This window comes from Macaca fascicularis, chromosome 1 (genome assembly GCF_037993035.2).
Source record: "Macaca fascicularis isolate 582-1 chromosome 1, T2T-MFA8v1.1".
NCBI classification, from domain to species: domain Eukaryota; kingdom Metazoa; phylum Chordata; class Mammalia; order Primates; family Cercopithecidae; genus Macaca; species Macaca fascicularis.
The window spans coordinates 177,713,277-177,737,072 of NC_088375.1; the positions used below are offsets into that span (position 1 = coordinate 177,713,277).

At 43.6% G+C, this 23,796-nt stretch overlaps 1 protein-coding gene across 2 annotated transcripts in view; it reads left to right on the forward strand.

Moving 5' to 3' along the window:
* The first annotated feature begins 4,273 nt into the window (after positions 1-4,273).
* The window catches only part of C8B (complement C8 beta chain), a 37,541-nt gene continuing 18,018 nt past the window's right edge, over positions 4,274-23,796 (forward strand). The window contains exons 1-7 of one of the 2 annotated variants that reach the window (XM_074005815.1): positions 4,274-4,431; positions 8,537-9,792; positions 10,452-10,608; positions 13,717-13,858; positions 15,797-15,938; positions 18,452-18,584; positions 20,892-21,089. In XM_074005815.1, coding sequence (XP_073861916.1) covers positions 9,746-9,792; positions 10,452-10,608; positions 13,717-13,858; positions 15,797-15,938; positions 18,452-18,584; positions 20,892-21,089 — 819 coding nt within the window. In that variant the 5' untranslated portion in view covers positions 4,274-4,431; positions 8,537-9,745. The remainder of the gene's footprint in view (positions 4,432-8,536; positions 9,793-10,451; positions 10,609-13,716; positions 13,859-15,796; positions 15,939-18,451; positions 18,585-20,891; positions 21,090-23,796) is intronic. The other variant, XM_005543246.5, reaches the window with a different exon arrangement.

The window sequence follows — 23,796 nt, forward strand, 5'->3', positions numbered from 1 at the left end:
GCCCGAGCTATGCTGTGCAAACTCTCTCATCGTCACACTGTACTGCTGTGATGTATTGCTGTGCCTGCCTGTCTCACTAAGCTGTGAGTTTTCATAGGGAAGGTCCATTACATACTCATCTTGATACCCAGTCACCTAGCATTGCACCTGGCATCTAGCAGGTGCTCAACAAATGACTGTTGAAGTGTTTTATCAACAAACCTGCATTTTAAACTCAGTAAACTACTGCTTAGAGGGCTTAAGGGGTTTGTCCAGGTTGTAAACTAAGTCACGGGAGAAATGAGATACCTCAGTCTTTCTGAAGCCTCAAATACTTCACACTATGTCACATGATCTTCAAAGGGAGACACATAATTATGTTGGCTGAAAAAGTTATATCTCTCAAAGAAATGTTTTGTTTTGTTTCAAATCTTAAGTCCTTTTAAGAATCTCAGGAAAGTTATGGATTTTTTCCCCCAGAAAAATATATACACACATCAAATTTTTAATGCAATGTAAGAGTGTGTTAAAAGAATATTGGCCAGAATGGGGTAGGTATTGTTGCAGCAACATATAAACCACCAAATGCCAATGACACAGCACAACAAAAATTGAATTCTAACTCACATGAAGTCCTTTATGGGTCAGCAACGGCTCTCCTCCATCCAGTGACTCAGGGGTTTAGGCTTCCTTCACTGTAAGACAGTGTTCTGTCAACACATGCTTCCAAATCCACAGGACAGAAGACAGAAATGGAGAGGGCACACTGGCTCTTAAGTGGTTCAGCCTGAAAGTGTCACATCTCTGTGATAAATTGCCAAATATCCACGAATCCCTTCCAAAATCGTAGGCATGCCCCTTTGCAAAGTGACTCTGCTGTTCCTCCCATCAACCGGTATAAGCTCTGTCTCCAGCTCTTGAATATGGGCTTGGCCATTGCTTCAGCCAAGAAGACAGTAAGAAACCTCAGGCAAGCAGAGGTTTGGAAAGCACTTGTGCACTGGGACTTGTCTTTTCTTGCTGCTTTTTGAAACCGTTAGATCACCCTGAGATCAAGCATGAGTTAGTCTATTTGTAGTCATGTGGCCCATTTACTTCATCACTTCAGCCAATGGCCAACACTAACTGACAGGCAGAATGAATCGTCAGGCAGGTGAGTAAGGCCATCCTGGACCAAGCAGGCTCCTGCTGACCTACCAGTTGGCTGAACCAAGGCAAGGCCGGCACCCGTCTTAGTCTAGGCCTATTTGATGACCCAAGGAATTGTGAGCTGATGAATGATGATTATTTTAATCTACAATTTTGGGATTATTTGTTATGCAGCAAAAGCTAATACAAAAATAGGTATCAGGAGTGGAGCGCTGCCATAGCAGAAAAGTGAAAAGTGGCATTGACTGTGGAACTGGGTGGAGGCTGGAAAATCAGTTAACAAAAGTTGGAAAAACAACAAACTGTTACTGGATCCGTAGACTTAGAGTTACAAATTCCTACATATAGTTTAAAGGCCTAGAGACATATGATCAGTTTCAAAGCTCTCGCATGGTCAGAGATGAGATCTATAGCCCTGAGTAAGAGCAGATAGACCAGAAGAGTGGTATGGTGTGATAACTGTAATAGACTTAAAGCAGTGCTAACACATCCTAAAGGCAAGGGGAAGCTTCAGAATTAGAAAAAGGAGCGTTTAGGAGTCAGAAAAAAAAAAAAAAAAGTGTGTCTAGCCATAGATTTCCTACTAACCAGCTGTGGAGACAGCTGTGAAACCCAGTCTCAGAGGCTTGGAAGATTATACTAAGTTTCTTGGCTTATTGTCAAAATCAAATAAGATGATGTATGGGGAAACTGTTAAATTGCTAAGAACCGTCCCTGAAAAATATGTGTATTATTTTCCCTACAGCCTGAGGCGGCCGTCCTCCAGACCGGATCTCAGGTGAGCTGCACTGGGAAACCACCAGGGGGCGCAATGAGGTTGGAACTCAAGGAGACAGGGGCGCCTGGAGCGGAAGAAGCCCAGGAGAATCTATCGGGAAGGCTTTCTTGAGCAAATGACATTAATATAAAATTTGAATAATGAGTCGTATTTAGCTAAGTGGCACATACTCTGGACAGAGGGAACGGCATGCAAAAATCCTGGAGGTGAGAGAGCACAGGATTCACTCGTGTAACTGTCCTCTCTAAGCCTGCAGTCTCCTCCGTTTGAACATCAGGTTGAGGAGGGCGAAAGTCGAAGGGGAGCCCTGTCTGCTAAGGGTTTGATTTCTCTTAAAGGCAGGCAGATAGGAGACAAGACATGGATCTTTCTTGAAACACAATTTTCTGCTTGTTTACAAATGATTAACCACCACAATCAATTGTGTCAAAGTTCAGGTCAGTTGCATCCTTTGGGACAACGGTGACATGTTGCCTTGTACTTAGGCTTACGACAACTGGAATGCACCCTGGGTGGTCTGGCAGAGAACTTGTGTTCTGTGTTTTGGACACAATGTGAGAAGACTACCATCTTCTGTGGCTTTCCCATCCATCCCCTCACTATACTTCCTTATTTGATTCTCCAACCCCAACCCAGCTACTCTGCAGGGAGGCAGGAGGGGGAGGCTTACCATTTCGTACGTTCAAACCCACAACAAACTTATCAAGTAGGCAGTAATGAATTATTATCCCCATTTCACAGATGAGAAAACAGAGTCTTAGAGAAACTCTGTAACTGTGTTTAAGGAGAGCAAATCCAGTCTGTGTTCTTTCCACTAGCCCACCCTCATACCTTGCAAGCTGCCTCTCCCATGTGAGGTTCCTCACCCACATCGCAATAGCAAAAGCAACAGGACCGCCATCCAACACATGGACTCAGCCCTTTATGTGTTGCAGGTTGGTTTTGTAAATGCCAGGTTGGTGCAGTTTGGACTTTAATATGTTGATTCTGGGGAGTCAGGGTTGGTTTTCAGGAAGGTAGGTTGGAGAATCTCAGTCATTTGCATCTTTTGGGATACAAGCAATAACAACAACACATATATATTTAGATAATTATTCTCATGTAGTGATTTCTTTTTGCTTTTTCTTTTCTTTTTTTTTTTTTTTTTTTTTGAGATGCAGTCTCACTCTGTCGCCCAGGCCTGGAGTGAAGTGACGCGATCTCGGCTCACTGCAAGCTCCACCTCCCAGGTTCAAGCCATTCTCCTGCCTCAGCCTCCCGAGTAGCTGGGACTACAGGCACCTACCACCACACCCAGCTAATTTCTTTTGTATTTTTAGTAGAGACGGGTTTTCACCATGTTAGCCAGTATGGTCTCGATCTCCTGACGTCGTGGTCCACCCGCCGTGGCCTCCCAAAATGTCATGTAGTTATTTCTATAATGCCTATTTGTTCAACATTTACACATTGGGTATTTGGTCTGACTCTCCCAACTGTGAGTGGTAAGTCGGCATAGTCCTAATTTTACATATGAGGAAACAGAATCAGAGACAGTCAATGAAAATATCAGCTCACTTATAGAGAGAGCACATAGAATGTGCCAGGCAATGCTCAACATGTTTTGAATACCTAGATTTATTTAATCTTCACAACAACCCGGTGAGGTTGGAACTATTATTATCCCTGTTTTATAGATGAAGGAACTTAGGCCCAGAGAGGGTTAGTAATTTTCTCTGGCCACACAGCTGGTGAATCACACAGAAGCAATTTGAACTCAGGCAGATGGGCTCTAGAGCCCTACAACCTCTTACTGACTTGCTCAAAATCACGTAACTGGAAAGAGGCAAACATGGAATTCAAACCTTGGCCTGTCTGACTCCAAAGCCTGAATTCTACTAAGTAACAATAGCTTACATATCTGAGCACCCAACATAGGCCTGTTCTAATCATTTCCTTATATTAATTTGTTTAATTCTCACCACTTTGCAAGTAAGGAAAATGAGGCACAGAAGTAAAGCAACTTGCCCATAGTCCAAAGCTATTAGGTTGGTGCAAAAGTAATTGTGGCTTTTGCCATTTAAAGCAATGACAAAAACCGCAATTACTTTTGCACCAATCTGGTCAGTGACAGAGAATGTACTTGAACCCAGGCTGTCTGGACCTAGAGCCCACAGTCCTTGCAGCCTCACTAATAGCCTGTCCACTTAGCAGCTTACCCCAAAGTTATAGAGGAATAAACACCATGCTGCTACAGATTTTTCATCATTCTGGTTGGTTTCCAGAGTGACAGGTAAGTTTTTGGTCTGTGCAAAGTCTGAGTTTCCAGTCACTAGTGGCTTTCTGTTTACTTTGCAGAGCTATTTGCTCTTGGGGACAGAAGCTGACAGTGCACTCACAGCACAGACTTGTCATGGGCCTAGCAGCCTCTGTGGCATCTCCTGTCACATTGGGAAAATGAAGAATTCCAGGACATCGGCGTGGAGGGCGCTGGTGGAGCTATTTCTTCTCTGTGCTGCCCTGGGCTGTCTCAGTTTGCCTGGCTCCAGGTAAGTGACAGTTACCAATAATTCGCTGATCAATAATATGACAGGGAAGGTGCAGCCACATGATGCTGACCATCTCTTTGTCACATGTCTATTGAATGAGGAACGTCTCTTGAGGCAATTTGCATGCATCTGTTAACATACTATCATCAACCCTCTTCAAATTTTTGTGGAACCAAGCGGCTGATTTCAACAAAAGTTCCTGTAAGAAACTGACATGTTTAAATGTATTTTGTCATGCTGAGAAGAATAGGATATTTGTTCTGTATTCTGAACAAAGCCTCCATGTGATTCTTTATGAAAAAGAAAGTTTGTTACGTACAGAGGAAAAAAGAGCCAATTCATGAGATGATTTTAATAAATGAGATTGACCCACTCTACCTACTCATCAACCTCAAATCTTCAGATTCTCAGGTTCTTTCCCATCCCCCTCTTACACACACACTTTCTCTCTCTCTCTCTCCCCCCGCTACAATGTTCCCAGCAGTTAAATGCTAACTGATTTGTTTCATTATTGTTAGTCTCCATTAATAGGGTGCAAAACAAGCTAAAGAGAATGTCTTAGTGGGAGCTCAAACTTGGGCTCCAGTGATAGAAGAGCCAGTGACGTAGCAATCTGGGGACGCTCCGTGTGCATGAGAAACCCCTACCATGAGATGTTGAAGTGTGCATGTGTCCCCGGCCTCCATGTAAACACTCCTGTGGGAAGAGGGACTGTAATTCCATTCCTTTTACTTAGTCCAAAAATGAGATCTGAACAAACCTTTCACTTGGTGTGAGGAGTACCTCCTACCCATGGGACACAGCCTCTGGTCTCAGTTCTGTTGAGTTGCCATTAGGAACCACAGCATGATGAGCATTCAGTCACTATCCATTGGCCACTCAATAAGTAACAGCTATTAGGATGATCAAGAATCTCCATTTAGCCCAGAGAATAACTAAGCTGCCAAAACCTTCCTTGTGTGTACTGTGTGTACACAGAGAAGCATTCAAGACCCAAGAAAATGTCTCCAGAATGGAGGACTTAAGGGAACTGTAGAAAACCTATCTATAGCACTGTGCCCCTGGGTGGAGATTTCTGTTGGGCTCTGAGGATACAGAGATGAGCCTATGTTCTCACAAAGAATGCCGACATGTGAGCACATGCTGTGTGTACCATTGCAAGAGATGCCACAGGGGCAGCCAGCAAACAAGGAGGGAATGATCAGCTCTGTGGGGCATGGGGCCTGGAAAGACTTCGAGAAGAGAGAGTGCTAGGACTGAATCTCTGCAGGTGAGTGGGTGTTTGCCGAATGGCTAAGGGATTGAAAGGTGTGCCAGGTAGAGGGAGCAGCACAGGCAACTGTGCATGAGTGTGAGAGAGCTGACTTGCTCCTGAAGCTTCCAGACACTACAGTGGGCCTTGAGCACAGGTCCTGGCAGGGAGTTGAGAAGGATGAGATAGAGTAGGAGTGAGCAGGCATCAGGTCATGGGCAGAGTTAGGGGATGCAGGAGTACCAGCTAAGGAGCGTGAACCGTATCCTCGCCGCAATGCAATGGGAGGACATTGAAAGGTTGAAGCAAAGGAGTGACGCGATCAAATTTATATATTAGGAAGTTCACTCTGAGGTAGGGAGTGGAGGGGCAAATGGTTGATTAGGGTGCAGCCTGAAAAATTGTATTTAATCGTCACCACAATGTCATGAGGTGGCTGTAATCTCTCCTTCTTGCTATGTAGGAGAACAAACTGATCCTCAGTGACAAGAAAAGATTCATGCATGTGTGGTGAGTCTCAAACCCTTACCTGAATCCAGGTATAGTTCTGACATCCACTCGTAATTCCCATGAGGCAGTCTCGAACACATCAGGTATTGGAATTCCATCCATGAAGTAAAAGAATAGTCTTTAGTTCTGGGACAGAAAATGCTGAGACCACCTTCGTATTGGCCAAGAGAGTTTTTTGCTTTTACTTACTCTTGTATTCAAGTCAGACAATGAAATCATAATCACTGTGTCATAAGATCTATCATTTATATATTGCCACTCTGTACCAGCCACTAGGAAACATTAGCTATGATCCTCACAGCTATTCCATGTAAGTGCTACTGTTTACCATTTCACAGAGAGGGAAACAGAAAACGTAAGTGTCCCAAGGCTACCCACTTAACAAATAGCTAACTCTGGATTCAAATCCAGTTTTGTTCAGGTCTCAGAATCCCTGCACTCTCTCTGCATCCTTCTGTTTCTCACTAATGCGTTGTCCCCTCCCCGCCCCAACCCACCCTCCAACCCCCACATTGTGTATCTGACTTGCTGGCCTCCCATGCCATTTCTCCATCTCTGGGCCACACATTTGTTGCCTTGAGATGTTGCTTTAAATTTCATGTCTACCACAGCAAACAACAGAGAGAAGAGAAATTGAAAACCTGCCACCCAGAAGCTGCCCCTTCTAGCAAAGAAAAAGGATGCTGTTTGCAAAGGGGATGCAGCTGCTTAACAAATTGTGTGTGACAAGAAAGTTGTTGTGTCAGGGCATTTCTACCGAAAGCCAAAATATATTGACGCACCCCATCTATATAAGCTGATGGCTTGCAATTTACTGCTGACCCAATCCTGCTGTACTGGATGGATCCATCTTTATTTTGATCAGAGACGCCTGTTAGGAAGAGAGTGGGAGACCTGGGCCCAGTGAAATGTGTCCTAATGCTGGCTACAGCATTTTCTGCATCCCCAGGAAAGACACCTCCTTGCCAGTCCTTTAAGTAGAGGGGGCACATGTTCAAGGACCTGAGCAAGGGTGTTTACTGTAGCTCTATTTGCAATCGCAAAACACTGGGAGAATATAAATGTTCCTCAAAAGGAAAAGGAATAAAATAAATGCAATGCATGTCATATAATAGAACATCCAGAAAAAAGAAATGAACTAGATCTCTTTATGAATCAACATGGATAGGCTTCAGAAATGCAATGTCGATTAACAAAAGCAAGTTGTAGAATCGTATGTGTAAGTATGAATAAAGCACACACAAGCAATACTATAGATAGTCTATAGATGTCAAATTATTTAAAAGAGACTGGAAGGAAACACACCAAATTCATGGCAATAGCTCCTCTGGGGGTAAGGTGGGGGGAGCAAAATTGAGACTGCTGTAACATGCAGATGTCAAAATTAAAAATTAAAAAAAAAGACTTGAAGCAAGTGTACCAAAGTATGAACAGTTGCCAATCTGGATGTGAGTACATGGGTGTTTATTATATTATTTCTTGTACTTCTCTCAGCCTGTTTAATTTTTCAATGTGAAAAGCATACAGAGGATTTTTAATGACAGAAGTTTAGTCAGTAGGTCAAAATGTCCATCAGGTTTGTTTCTATAGAAATTCATAGGGGTGAAAGGCTTGTGTTGTTCCCACACACAGAGGCCCTGGTGGAGCCTAGAATTTATGTGGCTCCTCATTAGTCCCAGGAATTAAAGATGCGATTTAATGCTAGCCTTTCTTTCAGATTTGCATTTTGTAGTACTAATAAACCGCACACATTTCATCCGATGTAATTTACAAACATACTATGTATTCAGCTGATTACTTCATTATATTGCCACCTTCCATAATGAAAATTGGGTGCAAAAATGAGAGATGTGGTAGATATAACTACTTTTTACCAAGTTCTTTCTGTAAGTGATCATCTTGCCCATTAATAGGCTTTCAAATCTCAGAGAGGAAAATAATTGTGACTCTTAATAGCTAGTGTGTACATTACTTATCCGCTCAGTCTCAACTGTGGCGCAGGAGTTGTCTTGGTTGCTAAAAACACAATGTAACTGTTTTGTAGTTGAAATAGGAAGAGGGTACCCTGCAGAGCTGTCAAATACATACTTAGGAGAAGCTAAATCACAGACAGTATTGTTTTGTCAAACCTGGTCAAATTAGTAGATAAGAACACATTCTGCAGCCCCCCACTGGTGTGCAGCATCCTGCCTCAAGTAACCATTTTAAAGTATCCACCTGTGGTTTCCAGTAGTCTTTGACCTTTCATTAAAGATCCAACTTTACTAGGCAATTGATTTTTGCTGGTCTCTGGGGCGGTCATGGACACGGATTTCACTGTAGTTAATATTATCCTCTTTTTAGGACTTTTGCCAAGTGAGAACGTATTGTTAATGACCTTGTCGGGAGTGACATCCTGTGTATATGAGATGGTGAAAACTACGTGATGCTCTTCTCCCTAATGACTCAATCCTGGATATGGGAATGAAAGAGGCCTTACATAGAGGTTGGAAGAGATTGGTGGAGTCACTGCTGGCCCTGTTTCCTTCCAGGCAGCATGGGGCAACGGAAAAAGCCCATATATACTCCAGAGATTAACAGACCTTGGCTCAGATCCTAACACCACTGCATACCAGCTGCATGATGGTGGACGCGTCACTGTCTCTCTGGGCCACTTCACTCATCTGCCCAGGCGGCAGTGCTCCACAGCTGCCTTCCAGCATTGCTGTGAAAATAGAAGGAGGTAGCATGGGTGATGCTGGGCCACTGAGCACAGCCTTGACATGTCTGTCATAGGTGCTCAGCAAAACCTCTATTCCTTTTGTCTTCCCATCTCCTTTTGTGCCTTGGAAAGGAACACAAATTACAAAGAATCTTACAGTGTAATGCACTCTTTCATTTATAAGAAAAAATAAGAATCATCATACACTCTTCATATTATAGAGGAAGAAACTGAAGGCCCAGGCAAGTTAATTAGCATCCTCATTCATTCACTCATAACCCAATGTGCTCCAGGAAATGAACAAAAAGAATTGCCTTATCTCTGCTGGTGGTGCTGAGGTTTCCAAGAGTAACTGTCCTTCACTCACTTCTCCTCTCAAGAACCATCTCTTCCTCTTCCACAGCTTTTCATGGTCAGATCTGTACCTAGCACAAATCTCTTATCCTGAGATCCAAGCCCATATAGGAACTATTTACTAAATGAGTCTCTGTAGGTGTTTCAGGACACCTGGAACTCAGTATGCCCCACCCGAAACTCACGTCTTCCCCATTAAGATTTATTTTCTGCTGTGTTTCCCACCACCCACACACTCAAATGGGAAACCAGCATCCATTTAAAAGGCCTTCCTTTAACACCCCACCTCCACCATCCAATGATCCATCATTTGCCATCCATTCCACATAAGAAATATCTCATATGTTGGTTCTCCCCATCCTCTTTCCCCAGCCATTGCCATGATTCAGGCTTATACCACTCGATGGGACTGCTGCTGCCAGTCTCCTCCTTGTTTCCCTACCACCAGGCTCTCCTGACTCCCACTGGACCTGCACAGCTTCAACCATGGGGCCTGCATGCTGGAAATCCTTGCCCTCTGGATAAAGTCCCGTAGAGCTAGGACGTGAGACATGTTTCTCTTTTCCTATTCTGAGATAAACTGTGACTTCCAGAAGTCAGAACCTTGGTCTTATACCTCTAGGTATTCCCTGTAGCACAATACCCTGAGTTAGTCCTCAGCAAATGTTTCATAGACTCTTAACATGAACAGATACCTTAAAGACAATCTAGTCCAAACCTCTGATTTTCCAGAGGATGAAACAGAGGCCCAGAGATGGGGAGTAAATTGCTTAAGATCATATATCTAGCTGTGGTTGTGTTCCTTGCATAGCTGTAGCATTTTAGAGTTTATAGTGTTTTCCCATGTGCTATCATTTTTAATCCTAAAAATAGCCTTTGTGGCAGGTTTGATTATCCCCATTATATAGATGAGAAAAGTGAAGCTAATACAGGTTAAAAAACCAGACCACAACCACTCAGCTGCTAATGGACTGTCTTCTGATCCAAGTTCAATACTCTTTTGACGAGAGCTAGCCATAATGTTAGGTGCTTACTACATGTTCAATAAATATTTGTTGGATTAATTAACTTATCTTGGAATGATAAACTAATAGCCTTGCACAAGTGAGCAAATATATATTTATTGAATGTACAAATAGATGGTTGGATGTATACTTAATTCCCTTCTGATATGTGACTCTCTTCTCTCATGGTGACTTTTAGAGGTGAAAGGCTACATTCCTTTGAGTCAAATGCAGTCAACAAGAGCTTTGCTAAGAGCCGACAGACGCGGAATGTGGATGTTACCCTGATGCCCATTGATTGTGAGCTGTCTAGTTGGTCCTCTTGGACCACATGTGACCCCTGTCAGAAGAAAAGGGTAAGCAACCAGGCCTGGGACAGCTCTAAGCCTCCAGGAGCCTTTGTCCCCATCAAGATTGGCTGAGCCATTGTTAACAGTGCCTGGCACATAGTTGGCCCTCAATAAATGTCAGCTAACTTAATTAACGCATCCTTTCCTTCCATGCTTCCAAGCAGCAATAAGTTCTTTCCTTTGGTTCTCCAGTGTTTTCCAAGCACACCCATCCTTTCTCACTCTACCAGCTTCCTAATTAGACTCTCTGCCTTGAACCTATTCTTTCAATCAATCTTTCACCATGAAACAGGGGAAGCAATCACAGTGTATGTCTGAGTTGTCTTTGCCCACTTGGAAACCATTCACAGTCTACCGATGACACTTAGGATCACATCCAGGATCATGGTTTTCAAGGATCCCTATGACCTAATCTAGCTTGTATCTTCAGCACACTGGACCCTTGTATGACTCTGGCCTTCACTCTCTCTGGGCATTTCTTCATGCTGCTTTCTCAGGTGGGGTGACTTTTCCCACTTCCTTCACTGGCTAACACCTATTCACAATTTGAAACTCTACTCAGGAGCTGCCTCTTTTGAGAAAGCTTTTTGACTCCTCCTCAGCCCTACCTCCAGTTGGATAAAGCAATCTTTTATGAGCTTCAATAGCTCCTTATTAATCTTGTATCCTAGCATTTATCACATCATGCTGCTTACTTTTCACCTTCACTAGACAGTGAACTTGTGAAGGCTGATTCAATTCTGCATCTTCAATGTGTAGACCAATATCTGGCACAGAATAGGTTTTTCATAAATGTGTGGTATTTGATCTTGTTCTGTTTTCTGATATCTCTATAGGGAAGGGAAGGTTGTTGTTACACTTTCTGTTAAACAGGTAGATAAACAGGAAATCAGAGCAGGTAAGTGGCTTCTTGAGTTCACCTAGTAGTAAATGCAGGCCTCGAACTCAGGCCACTGTCCAGTGTTCCTTGTCTAGGGTTCTACCAGTGAACACACTCAGTTTCTGCAATATCTGTCATTCAACCTCCTTTGTCATAGAAGGGCTGACCCAGGATCCTAGTTCTGAGAACAATAGATATGCCAGAGAAAAGAGAATGGTTGCTATTTCCCCAGATCCTTGGGAAACCAAATCAGCCATGGGCTTAGACTCTAAAGAGGCTGTGGAAGTAGGCCCAGGACAATCACGCAGTTAATTGGATCAATGGAGAGAGCCAAGCAGGATCATTCAGTTCCCAAAGTAGGTTTTATTGCTGAAGTTATCAGCATTGATCCAATTATCTGGATAATTGCTTCATCTGCACCATAAACTAGGAAGACTCAGCATGACTCAGCCTGGCAGCCAGAGCTCCTCTCTCAGAAACTGCTGCAGACATTCCCTCAGCTGGTCATCATCCCTGTCTGCAGGGTCACTGGCTCAGCAAAGCCTCTCAAGTCAGATTGGGTGATGTATTTCCTCCATCACTTCCACACTCCTCGAGCCCACTTTGCCTTTGGAGCCTGGAGCTTTTTAGTCTTTCCCCCCGCCCCCAGCCCCGCAGTGTTCTCTGCAAGCCTTGTCCCTGTCCTGACAGGCTCTGCCTTCCAGAAAGAATGACCCTCTGCAAGTACAAAGGGCATGGGTGAATGGTTATCTACATTTCTTTTTTTGGATTTCCAAGGGCCAAGTATAGATGTCATACAAGTAATAACTATGCCTCATTAATGTCATCCTGCAAAGCAGGGGCTGCTATCCTGGCTTGCCTCCTGTGCTCTTTTGCTTACTAAAATCTTGACTGCACCTAACATTTGGAATTCACCCAAATCTGATCACTTTCTTCCTCTGAAGAAGTTTCTCATTGCCCCAGGATAAAATCCTGTAATCACTTTCCCAAGGCCTGGAGGGCCCTGTGTTATCTGCTCTTGTCTATGTCTCCCTGTCACTCTGGCCACTCTCCTACTTGTGCTCTTCTATCCAGCCACGATGAATCTTTTTAATGTTTTGTGGAACACGGGACACCTTCTCTAGTCCTCTCAGCTTTGATCTAGGAATTTCCTCCACCCATATCACTCTTCTGTGCCCCACTCTCACCAGTTCTTCACACCTGCCAGACATTCCTACTCAACCATCAAGTTTCAGCTGAGGTGTCACTTAGTTCTTCCAAAGCCTTCCACTTGGGCTTCTCCTGAGTTTGCATGGGGGACTCCCGATGAGCGTACAGAGCACTCTGCCTCCCCTGTCATGGCACTCATTGCACTGTGCTGCAACTGCCTGGGGCCCAACTCCAGCATCTGTGACCTCCTTGAGAACAGGCTAGGGGATACAATTACCAGTAAAATTGACCAAACAAACAAGCAACAATAACACCTACCTTTTTCAACACTGGGTGGCTTAATCATTTTGGAATAAATGAATAAGATGGTAGAGATATAGCAATATTGACTGCTAAAAAGCAATAATAAAGAAAAACAAGTCCAAGAAATCGAATGCCTACTATATATCCAACAACATAATGAAATTATATAATTTAAACTTCATAACTGAACATTTAGATGATTCATGATCCCTGTTTTACAGATGGGTAAATTGAGATTCATAAAGATTAAGTAATTTGCCCAATATCACATGACTATAAAGTATCAGAGTCAGCTGTAGCTCCAAAGCCCATGTTTTTGCATTTATAATATACTGATGTCTTCAGGAATAAAGGGGAATACTTGAATCAACCCAGTAGAGTAATTAAGCTGAGAGATAATTTATTTTGTGTTATTGAACTGGCTACATGAGTCCATTTACTAATCTTTGACTCCAGAGTCCATGGAGTCAGCATGGGCTGACTTTCCCACATTCAGCAAATCTTGACTGATCACTGCAGAAGCAGAGATCAAGGCCAAGGTCTCTGCCCTCAGAGAGCTCACAGACTAATTGAAGAAACCATCTGGAAAACAGCCAATCACAACATAGCTCCTTAAGTGTATATAATGGGGGGAGCACAAAGGGCTGGGGGAATGATAATCAGACATTTCAATGCTCTTGTGGAGCCCAAATCCTGGCTCAAGACCCATTTACACAGAGTATCCCTCAGCTCCTGAGATCTGAGGCTCTGCTCTTGGTTCACCTGGCTCCTCTCTACTACAGTACAGGTATGCCTACTTGCTCCGGCCCTCTCAGTTCCATGGGGAACCATGCAACTTCTCTGACAAGGAAGTTGAAGACTGTGTTACCAACAGACCATGCAGAAGTCAAGTGCGATGTGAAGGCTTTGTATGTGCACAGACAGGTATAAATCAACGTAGGAGTAAGAGGGGAAAACCTGAAATGAGATAATGGTTCTTGATGACCAAGGGACAGGCCATGTCTAGTGATCAAGATCAGGGTCATGGGGCAGCTCAGGAGGCCTCCTTGTCCTACAATCTCTGACCTCCTTTCACATGTATTATGTTATTAAAATCACCTTATAATGTAGGTGCTATGATTATCCTCATTATACACCTTAAAAATCGAGACTTGAAGAGGTTACTTCTTCATATAGCAGGTAAGTGGAAAAGCTTCTATTGGCAATTTGAGAATTCAGATTACATTCGTTGACATTAAAGACACAAAAATTATGTGTGCTGGAGTCAGAAATCTTGGGTTGAGTCGTATTTTGACTTTGTGACTAGGAGAAGTCCCTTAACCTTTCTGCATTTTGGCTCTCTCAACTGAAAATTAGGGATGATGTGAACACCTTACAAGTCTGTTATAAGCATCAAGTGACATCATAGCTATGAGAGCTCTTTGTAGACTGTTGGCTCCCCTAGCTCTCTCAGAGGTCTGGGGTTAAGTAGAATGTGACAAAATCTAGAACGGTTACATAGGGCCGTTAGCGTCATTTATCTCTGATAAATCTTTAGAAAGATATTTCCTGTCATTTGCATTTCTGCATCACTAAGTCCAAGATGATCCCTAATCCATGATATACCCAGTAAAAATTATTGTTTATAAAAAGGAAGAAAAGAAAAAAGGACAGATGGATAGATTGACAGAAGGAAGGAAGGTAGGAAGGAAGGAGTACACAAATGAATAATCACCTGCTGCAAAACTAAATAAACACAACTTTTCAGTTCATTCAGAGAATCCAAGCAAACAGATGCTTCTCTATTTCTCCGTCTCCAGCAAAAATGAGAGTATTTTGACCCACATTTTCTAGACGGGAGTTGCAATTCTCCACATTTACTGTACCCATGTGGACTGTGCATGGGGATTTTTCAAGAAAGAGTTAGAGATTCTTAGAGCAATTTCCAGGGGTTATTGCAAATGCAAAATTCTATCCAATAAATCTGAAAGACTTTTTTACAGTGTATCCATGGACTCATTATGGCCAGTGTTCCATGATTCTGACCAAAGCCATAATGGTTACTCGGGCAGGCTTTAGTTTAAATGCCTGGTAAGAAACATTTGAAGGCCAGATTGTTATTTTTCTGCTTTTAATACTCCAAGAACATTGGTTTTAAATGACCAGACATATCTGAGGAAATAGGACTACCGGTCTTATGGACTTTATCTCCCAACAATATACTAATAAGAAAGGAAATCAATCAGGAAAAAAAGAAGTTTAAAGGAAGCAAAAGGGGTGCAAATAATTTTTCATAATCCAAATGACTACGTTGTTGAAGGCAGTGTGGTTTAGAGGGAAGAATTGTGATTAGACAGTTAAATGTTTCAATCCCGCTGCAAATATTTACTAGTTAACGTGCACTTGGCCCTCAAAAACACGAATGGTACTGATAACACTTACACAGCACTTCCTGGGAGTCAGTCCTGTTTTATTTACTCATTTAGATTTTGAACAACCTTATGGGATAGGTATGATGACTTTTCTATTTTACAGGTGAGTACATTGAGGCAGAGAGGTTAAGTAACAAGTGAAGGTGGCCCAGCTCACACAACTTACAGGACCCACCCATCTCACCCCCTCTTTCCAGCCCCAGGGAGAGAGAGTCCAAACTGTCCTGCTGCTTTCGGGAATACAACCCTGACTTCTTCTGCTGAGGGAGGTGGCAACAGAGGAATAAACTGTTAGTGCCATAACCAATCTATCTGGTTACGGGATGATTAATTAAAACAGGGCAGCATGCAAGACCTGACAAAAGGTCTGGCACCTAATAGGTGCTTATACTCTGTTAGTTCCTTTCTTGCCAACCATGTGGCTGTGGGTAATACTCTTTCTCCATCCTAGGAAGGTGTGTAAACCGCAGACTTCTTTGCAATGGGGACAACGACTGTGGAGACCAGTCAGATGAGGCAAACTGTAGAAGGATTTATAAAAAATGTCAGCATGAAATGGACCAATACTGGGGAATTGGCAGTCTGGCCAGTGGGTAAGTGACCATTTTTCTGTGGTGGTGATGGGAAGGCACAGCATTAAGTGGAATTCTGGAGGATAGAGATATACATATATAAACAGAGTTCCCTGCTCACCTTTCTGAGAAAAGCCTGTATTGTAAGTGACGCTTCTGGTTGCTCTCTGAGGGCAGTTCCAAGTTGCTCCAGGAACACGTCCCACAGACAGACCTAGGCATCAGGAGGGCTGGTTTGGAACACTGGGACAGAGCTGTGCATGTGTGGAAACCATGCAGGCTGCTCTGCGAGGGCTGGGGTGGAGAGGGAGCTTTTTTTTTTTTAACATCTGCAGTGTGACCATGTTAGGTGCTTTGTAAGCCTTATGTCTTGGATCCCATTGACAACTTGGCAGGTAGGTTTTTTCCAGGTGTCTCCCTATCTCCCAGCATTAGTCCCTCTGAGAAGAGAGGTCTCCAGTTAGACAGTGAAGGGATGGATTTCCAGGGCTTCTGGGGATCTCTGAGTTGGTCCAGTCCTCTGGCAAGGACAGAGGAGCAAGGTCAGAAAGGGCCACACTGGCCTGGCATGCACCTTACTTTCCTGCCATATTTTGCAGCTTCTCAGCCTGCAGGTGGAAAAGGGAGACCTTCCCCTCATGTGCTTTAGGAATCATCATATGAGACACAGCTTGGGGAGGGGAACAGTGACCCTGAATGGGATTTACCTTCTTTTTAAAAAAACCCATCAAATCTCAATTTTTAAAGTTGTCACTAGAGACTCCTCACGTGGGAGACTTCTCTCAGGACTACCTTATAAGCTAGTTATTATAAGGAAATATAAGATAAGGAAACTGCAGATAAGGAAACTGAGGCCCAGGAAAGTTGAGTGAGTTCCAGGGTCACCCAGCTAGAGTGTGGGATAGCAGACATTCAGAGCCAGCAGTAGGGTCTGACAGGAACCTGTAGGAGAGAACAGAAAGAGTGGTTCACTGGCCAGGACACCTCGGGCAAGGCACTTGTCTATGTGGAACTTTAATTTTATCATCTGCAGGAGGAAGTTAATAACATGTTTCTTTCAAAGTGCTGTGAAGATTGAATAAGCGAATGTGACTAATATAAGAGGTGCTGGGCAGCTCGTGTGGTGGGAAGAATACAGACTCTGTTCTTGCTCCACTGTCAGATTTCAAAGTCCAGCCCACCAACTTCTCCTGGCAGGGAGACTCTGGGTTAGTCAGTTACCCTCATGTTTCTCATCTGCAAAATGGGGATAATAATACTACTTACCTCCTAATGACTAATCCTCATAAGGATTAAATGAGCCCTTGTGTGTAAATTGATTAGGATGATGCCTCCACAAAGTCAGCACCACATTATAGTTGTTAAAGAAAATAAATATGTATACATTATTTTGATACATGGAATATGTCATGGGAAAGAGACCCCAGACAATTCTGGTAAGGAACAGAACCAAGGCCAATAAGTAGAAGCTGATAGGAGACAGAGACTCTTAATAAAAACAGAAATTTCAGTAGTTAGAGATGGTCAAGAATGGAGACTTGCTCTAGGAGGCAGTGACAAATAATGTCTAAAGAGGGGCTGGATTCTTTTCCTCTCTAAAATGGAGACAACATCTGTTGCACAGAGTTGCAGGGACACTAATGAGATGATGCATGTAGCTACCCACTGCTGTGTTTGTCACCAGTTACACCCTCAGTAAACAGTAATTATTGTGAATAATATTATAAATGGGTTGTGATGAGGGTGGTACAGAAATTAAGAAAACTGCCACTTCAAACAGCACACAGTATAGTGAGGATGACAAATATATACATAGCACATTTATCATGGACCAAGCAGTGTTTTAAGGACTTCATAAACTTGACACATGTGATCCTCACAACATCCCCATGAGGCAGTATTTTCATGGTCCCCATTTGCAAAAGAACAGACTGAGGCACAGAGGTAGTAAGTGGCCACCCAAGGTTTAATTGGCTTGCCCAAGGTCACCTGGGCAGTAAGGCGCAGAACAGAGATTAGATCTCAGACGTCTGGCTCCAAAGTCCACACACTTGCCTACTATGCTACCCAACTCTCGCAAGGCAACTGTAGTAATACAGGACAATAAACGCACAACAGTGCGAGCACAGGGTGTTATGAGGGCCCCTAACCCAGCTGGGCTGCGGGCTTCAAGCGCCACAAGTGTTAGTGAAACCTCTCACCACAGTGGCAACAGAGCTCAATCTTGACAGACAAGTCAGAGATAAAACAGTGACGGGGTGGAAGTGCATTCTGGGTGCAGGGAACAGTTCTTACCATGGAAGGAGCTGAGTAGACTGGAACAAGAGCAAGTCGCTTCACATGGCTGGGGACTAGGGCACGTGGCTGTGGTTAAGAGTGGCCAGAGATGAAGCTGGAAAGCTGGTTTGGACCAGCTATCAAGGGCCTTGAAGGCTGTGCCAAGGAATTTTTGTTTTCGTTCAGTAGGGTCTGACAATCAAGATTAAGCAACCCCAAACCCTAAGCTCTTCGTCTTCTCTGTCTCTTCCTCACAGGATAAATTTGTTCACAAATAGTTTGGAAGGCTCAGTTCTTGACCACAGGTATTATGCGGGTGGATGCTCCCCGCATTACATCCTGAACACGAGGTTTAGGAAGCCCTACAATGTGGAAAGCTACACGCCACAGGTAAGGGACAGCCAGGTATCAATGGAGGGAGCCCCAGCTGAGCACCCAGTTAGCAGGGTCCATGGCCCGGCCAGACAGCCTGCTAGCTGTGTGACATTGGACACATCCCCTTTTCTCTTAGAGCCTCAGTTTCTTCATATGTAAAAATGGGCAGTTCCTTCCTTTAGACATTGTGTGGAAGATGACATGCTATATATAGTAACACGAGGGCCATTGTAGAGCAGTAGTAATAGAAACCATAACACCAAAAGCTACCTTGAAGGTAGAAATAAAGCTTAGGATCTGGAGTCACACTGACTTGGTGGCTCTGCCACTTACCATCCATACAATCCTAAAGACTAAGAGCCTCTGTTTTCCTATCTTTAAATTGGGAGTCATGGAGGTTCTACCCTGCAGAGAGAGGATTAGTGAGATAATGTGTGTAAGTATTTAGCACAGCGCCTGGCTTAATGGTGAGTCCACAGAAAATGTTAACTCTTGTTGCTGCTCTTATTGCATTCTTATCAAATCCCTGCCTATTAAAATCAGGCGTTGTTCTAAGCATTTTATGAAGTGCTCTACCAATATAAGTCTCTATTATGATTAATGTACAAACTTAGAAACACATCTCACAGACAGTGGGGTTTAAAATAGCCCGTAGGACACACACACTTGAGATCTGATGGGAACACACTGGGTGCCAGGACTGGCTCTGCCACAGGTCCCAATTTTACCTTAGATTAAGTTCCTTTTCCACTCTGGGCCTCAGTTTTCTCATCTGTGAAATTGGTGGACGAAACTAGAAGATCTTGACAGTAATTTCCACTTCCAAAATTGCACCCTTTTTTCTAGCCGGGTGTGGTGGTACATGTCTATAGTCCCAGCTACTTGGGAGGCTGAGGCAGGAGGATCGCTTGAGCCCAGGAAGTTGAAGCTACAGCGAGTCAAGGTCATACCACTGCACTCCAGCTTGGTGACAAAGCAAGATCCTGTCTTTAAAATGTATATATTGCACCATTTTGAAGGCTAGCTCCTTCTTACCCCTTCTTCCCTTCCTCCCCAACACACTTTTTAGCCAAAAAAGAACAAATATAGTTTAGCGCCAAACACACTCTCCATCAGGGTGTCCAGTGCCATCCACAAAACCTCTACTTTCAAGGGAGGATTTCAGAGCAGCCATTACCATCCAGGTGAAAGTGGATCCTAACTCAGGCAGGACATACGTGGTAAACTCTCCGCTCTCCATACCAACATTCTTTGAACGCTGTGCCAGGTGCCGTGCTGTGATTTACAAGTATAAGCCCAATCCTCAGAACAAGCCTGATGAAAGGGACCATTATCACCTCCATTTTACACATGAAGAAACTGAGGCATGGAGAGGTCAAGGCAATTGTCCAAAGTCATCCGACTAGGAAAGAGCAGAGATGCAGCACATCTCAGCGGCCACTCTGCAGACTATGTCTGAACTGCTCCTCCTTCCCCTTGTAGCAGCTGAGTGGTTGCACCCTCCTCTGGGAATTGCAGGCATCCAGAAGCCGATGGGAGCTGTGGGCAGGGAGGTGACTTGAGACTGGTCACTCCAGGGCCCCCGAGGCAGTACCCTTGGCAGTTTCCCTACACACAAAGCCATGAACACTGGTTTTCGAGCAAAGGGCTCTCCTAAGTTCTCTCTAAGGCACTTTCCTGCCTTTGTCACTTGATCCTCCAGCCACTGCCTTAGACCAGACCCTCATCAACCATCACCTGCACTGCTCATACAGCCTCCTCATCGATTTGTCCCTCTGACTCCAAATTTTTCCCTTCCAATCCAACCACCAGGCTGTCCCAAATCATCTTCCTGAGGCTTGATCTACTTCCTCTGCTGGGTCGTATTTGAATTAAGCCCAGATTTCAGGACAAGTAATTCAAAAGCCTATTTTGACACCAGAACATCTTCTCGCAATATCCCCCCTTTTCTCCTCACTGTTTCAACTTCTCATTGAACTGTACTGCTATCCTTGCAGTTCCTGGGGCACACCCTGCCCTTTCCCACCTCCATGCTTTTAATTAAGCTGAGCCCACAGCCCAGAATGTTCCCCTGCATTTTTGCCAGTTGTAATCCAAATCAAAACCAACCTCTAAGTTTCCACCCAAGGTATCGATCAGGTCTGTCTTTACTACTGAACCAAAAGTCCTGAGGTGGGGACACAAATTGGCCCTGGTTTTTCTGTATCTAGAGCATCTAATTCAGTATCCAGCACATGGTAGGAGTAGAGTGGCTGTCTGCTCACTGGTATTGAACTGATTTGAGTCAAATGAAATAAAAAACACTTTTTTTTCCTTCTTTAGACCCAAGGCAAATACGAATTTACATTGAAAGAATATGAATCGTACTCAGATTTTGAACACAATGTCACAGAGAAAGCAGCAAGCAGTTCTGGTTTCAGTTTTGGTTTTAAAATACCTGGAATATTTGAACTTGGTATCAGCAGACAAAGTGATCGAGGCAAACATTATATTAGGAGAACCAAACGATTCTCTCATACTGTAAGTATGTCTTTGTTGCTTTTAAACGTATATGTTGTCTTACTCCATTTTCTGCTGTTGTAACAGAACACCACAGAATGAATAATTTATAAAGAAAAGACATTTACTTGGCTCACATTTCTGGAGGCTGGGAAGTCCAAGATCAAGGGGCCACATCTGGTGAGGGCCTTCTTGCTGCATCGTAACATGGTAGAAGGCATCAGGTGGTGAGGAAGTACATAAGGGGGCTGAACTTCGTTCTTTTATCAGGAGCCCACTCCCATGATGACTAGCTCTCTCCTGAAACAACAGCATTAAACTATTCATGAGGGCAGAACCCTCATGACATAATAACCTCATAAATGTGCCTCCTTTCAAAACTGTTACAATGGCAATTAAATTTCAACATGAGTTTTGGAGGGGACATTCCAGCTATAGCCTATGGATCCTTTTGAAATGACATGCCCTCAGATGTGTCTATATTCCACATTACTACTAGTTCTAACAACCGATTATCTTTCTGTTGTCTTGAAATCTTCTAAAAAAAAATAGCTAACTTACTTTTTGAAGAGACCAAGCAGAGATAACCTTCTATAATTATTTTCTTTCATTTTCTAATACCCTTTTCCCTTAGGTTTTCAATAAGCTTAAGATGTACCTTTGAAGACTAGAATTTCTCTGGAGACTTTTCAACCCACAGGAATTTGACTTTTATCCCAGACATCTGGCTGAAATTCCTCTCTGGAATGTCACCCAAGACCTCTTCTCTGACTTCTTAGGGTGCTTGGTGGGGATGACCAAACCATTGCCCTCCTGTTTCTCCTGCTTTCTTTCTGCTCCTTATCAGCTTCCTTCCTGGGTCTAATATTCCCATCTGTCCTTTATTTAATTCACGGCCCCCTTCTCTAGGTACTCTCCAATATCCCCTGGGTGCCATCTTCAACTCACTTCCTCTTTTACAGGGACAAGCTATGAGCCTTCATCACTGCTTCTAACCTCTCGGTTAAACTTCAGACCTTCCCTATCCACTCTTCTGAGCATCTCACCTGGGCATCGTGCTGACACTCCAAGGCAATGTCTTCTTCCTAAATTTTCAATGGATGTTAATGGCATATTTCTCCCTACTTTTCCAGGCTAAGAACTGAGCCAGAATCATATCTGGCTCTCACTTCTGCTTCATGTCCACATCTGTTGATTACCAAATCCTTCAGTATTACTCTTCAACATTTGTTTACACTAACTTCTATTACCTCTTAATTAATCCAGGTTCTTTCATCTCTTACTGTGCCCAGCTAAATAGCTTCTCTGTCTCCTAGCTTGCCCCTTCACATGCATGAAGAAATGTTTCTATGATGCTAATCTGATTATATCATCTGCTTCCTATTGCTTACTCCCTCCCCTTTTCCATCTCTCCTCTGCCTTCCAGCTCCCTGATTCAAATTGCCAGTTATAGGATGCTAACACTGGGCCAGGCTCTATCCTAAAGACAGACTGAAAATCTGTAGTCTCTAGGATAATATTCTTGCCTTCATGTTCACAGTATAGTAGGAGCAGCAAACATGAAAGCCAGTGTATTATTATTATTATTATTATTTTGTGTGTGTGTGGAGACAGAGTCTTGCTCTGTCACCCAGGCTGGAGTGCAGTGGCATGATCTCGGCTCACTTCAACCTCCACCTCCCAGGTTCAAGTGATTCTCCTGCCTCAGCCTCCCGAGCAGCTGGGACTACAGGCATGTGCCACCTGCTTGGCTAATTTTGTTGTATTTTTAGTAGAGACGGGGTTTCACCATGTTAGTCAGGATGGTCTTGATCTCCTGACCTTGTGATCTGCCTGCCTTGGCCTCCCAAAGTGCTGGGATTACAGGCGTCAGCCACCGCTCCCGGCCATATTATTCTTAATTATATCAGTTATAATACAACATGGCATATGCTATAAAGGAAATGCAAGCAAGTACAATGCAATCTTAGAAAAGGGAGTGCCAGGGTGTGTCTGGGACCTTCAGGTTGGTATCAAATTGGAGGCAATGGCAAAGCAGAGATTTAAAAGATACGTAGTTATGTGTCAGGCAGAAAAGAGAGAAAATAACATTTCAGGGAGAAGGAACAGCATGTGCAAAATAATATGAAAGAGAATGGCAGGCCTGGGGAACAGTGAAAATTGGATGAATGCTGACATACGTGGTTGGTAGAAAGTAGCAAAGTATGGAGAGGAAAACTTCAGGGGTGTAGAAGCTGAAGCCAAAGAGGCTACTGGAGGACAAATTGTGATGGTCTTACACTCAGAGTAAGGGAGCCGATTTTATTCTGAAGGCAACAGCAAGCCATGCAAGGTTTTGCTTTAAGCTAAGAGAAGCATTGTCATAATACGATCTGAATTTTAGGGTGTCAACTCTGATTGGGGCATTGAAGGAGGCTAGAGAAAGGAAGGAGATTAGGGAGGAGGCTTTTATAATGATGCAAGCAAAAGGAGATGCAACCTAAAATATTCAGAAAAATAATGAACAGAGTACCTAGTGACTGCTTATTTAGGAAGGGTAAGGGAGAAGGAAGAGGGTCATAGGTCACTGAGGCAGGACTAGAATGGGGCGAGAGCAAGCTAGGAGACAAAATGAGGCCTCAGGGCAATAGGCACCAGCAGAGTTGGCATGGCTTTGTTGAGCTGAAGGATTTAGGATTAGGCAGAACATATCTCACAGGCATTTGCCACCTTCCTCTTTTTCTCTTCC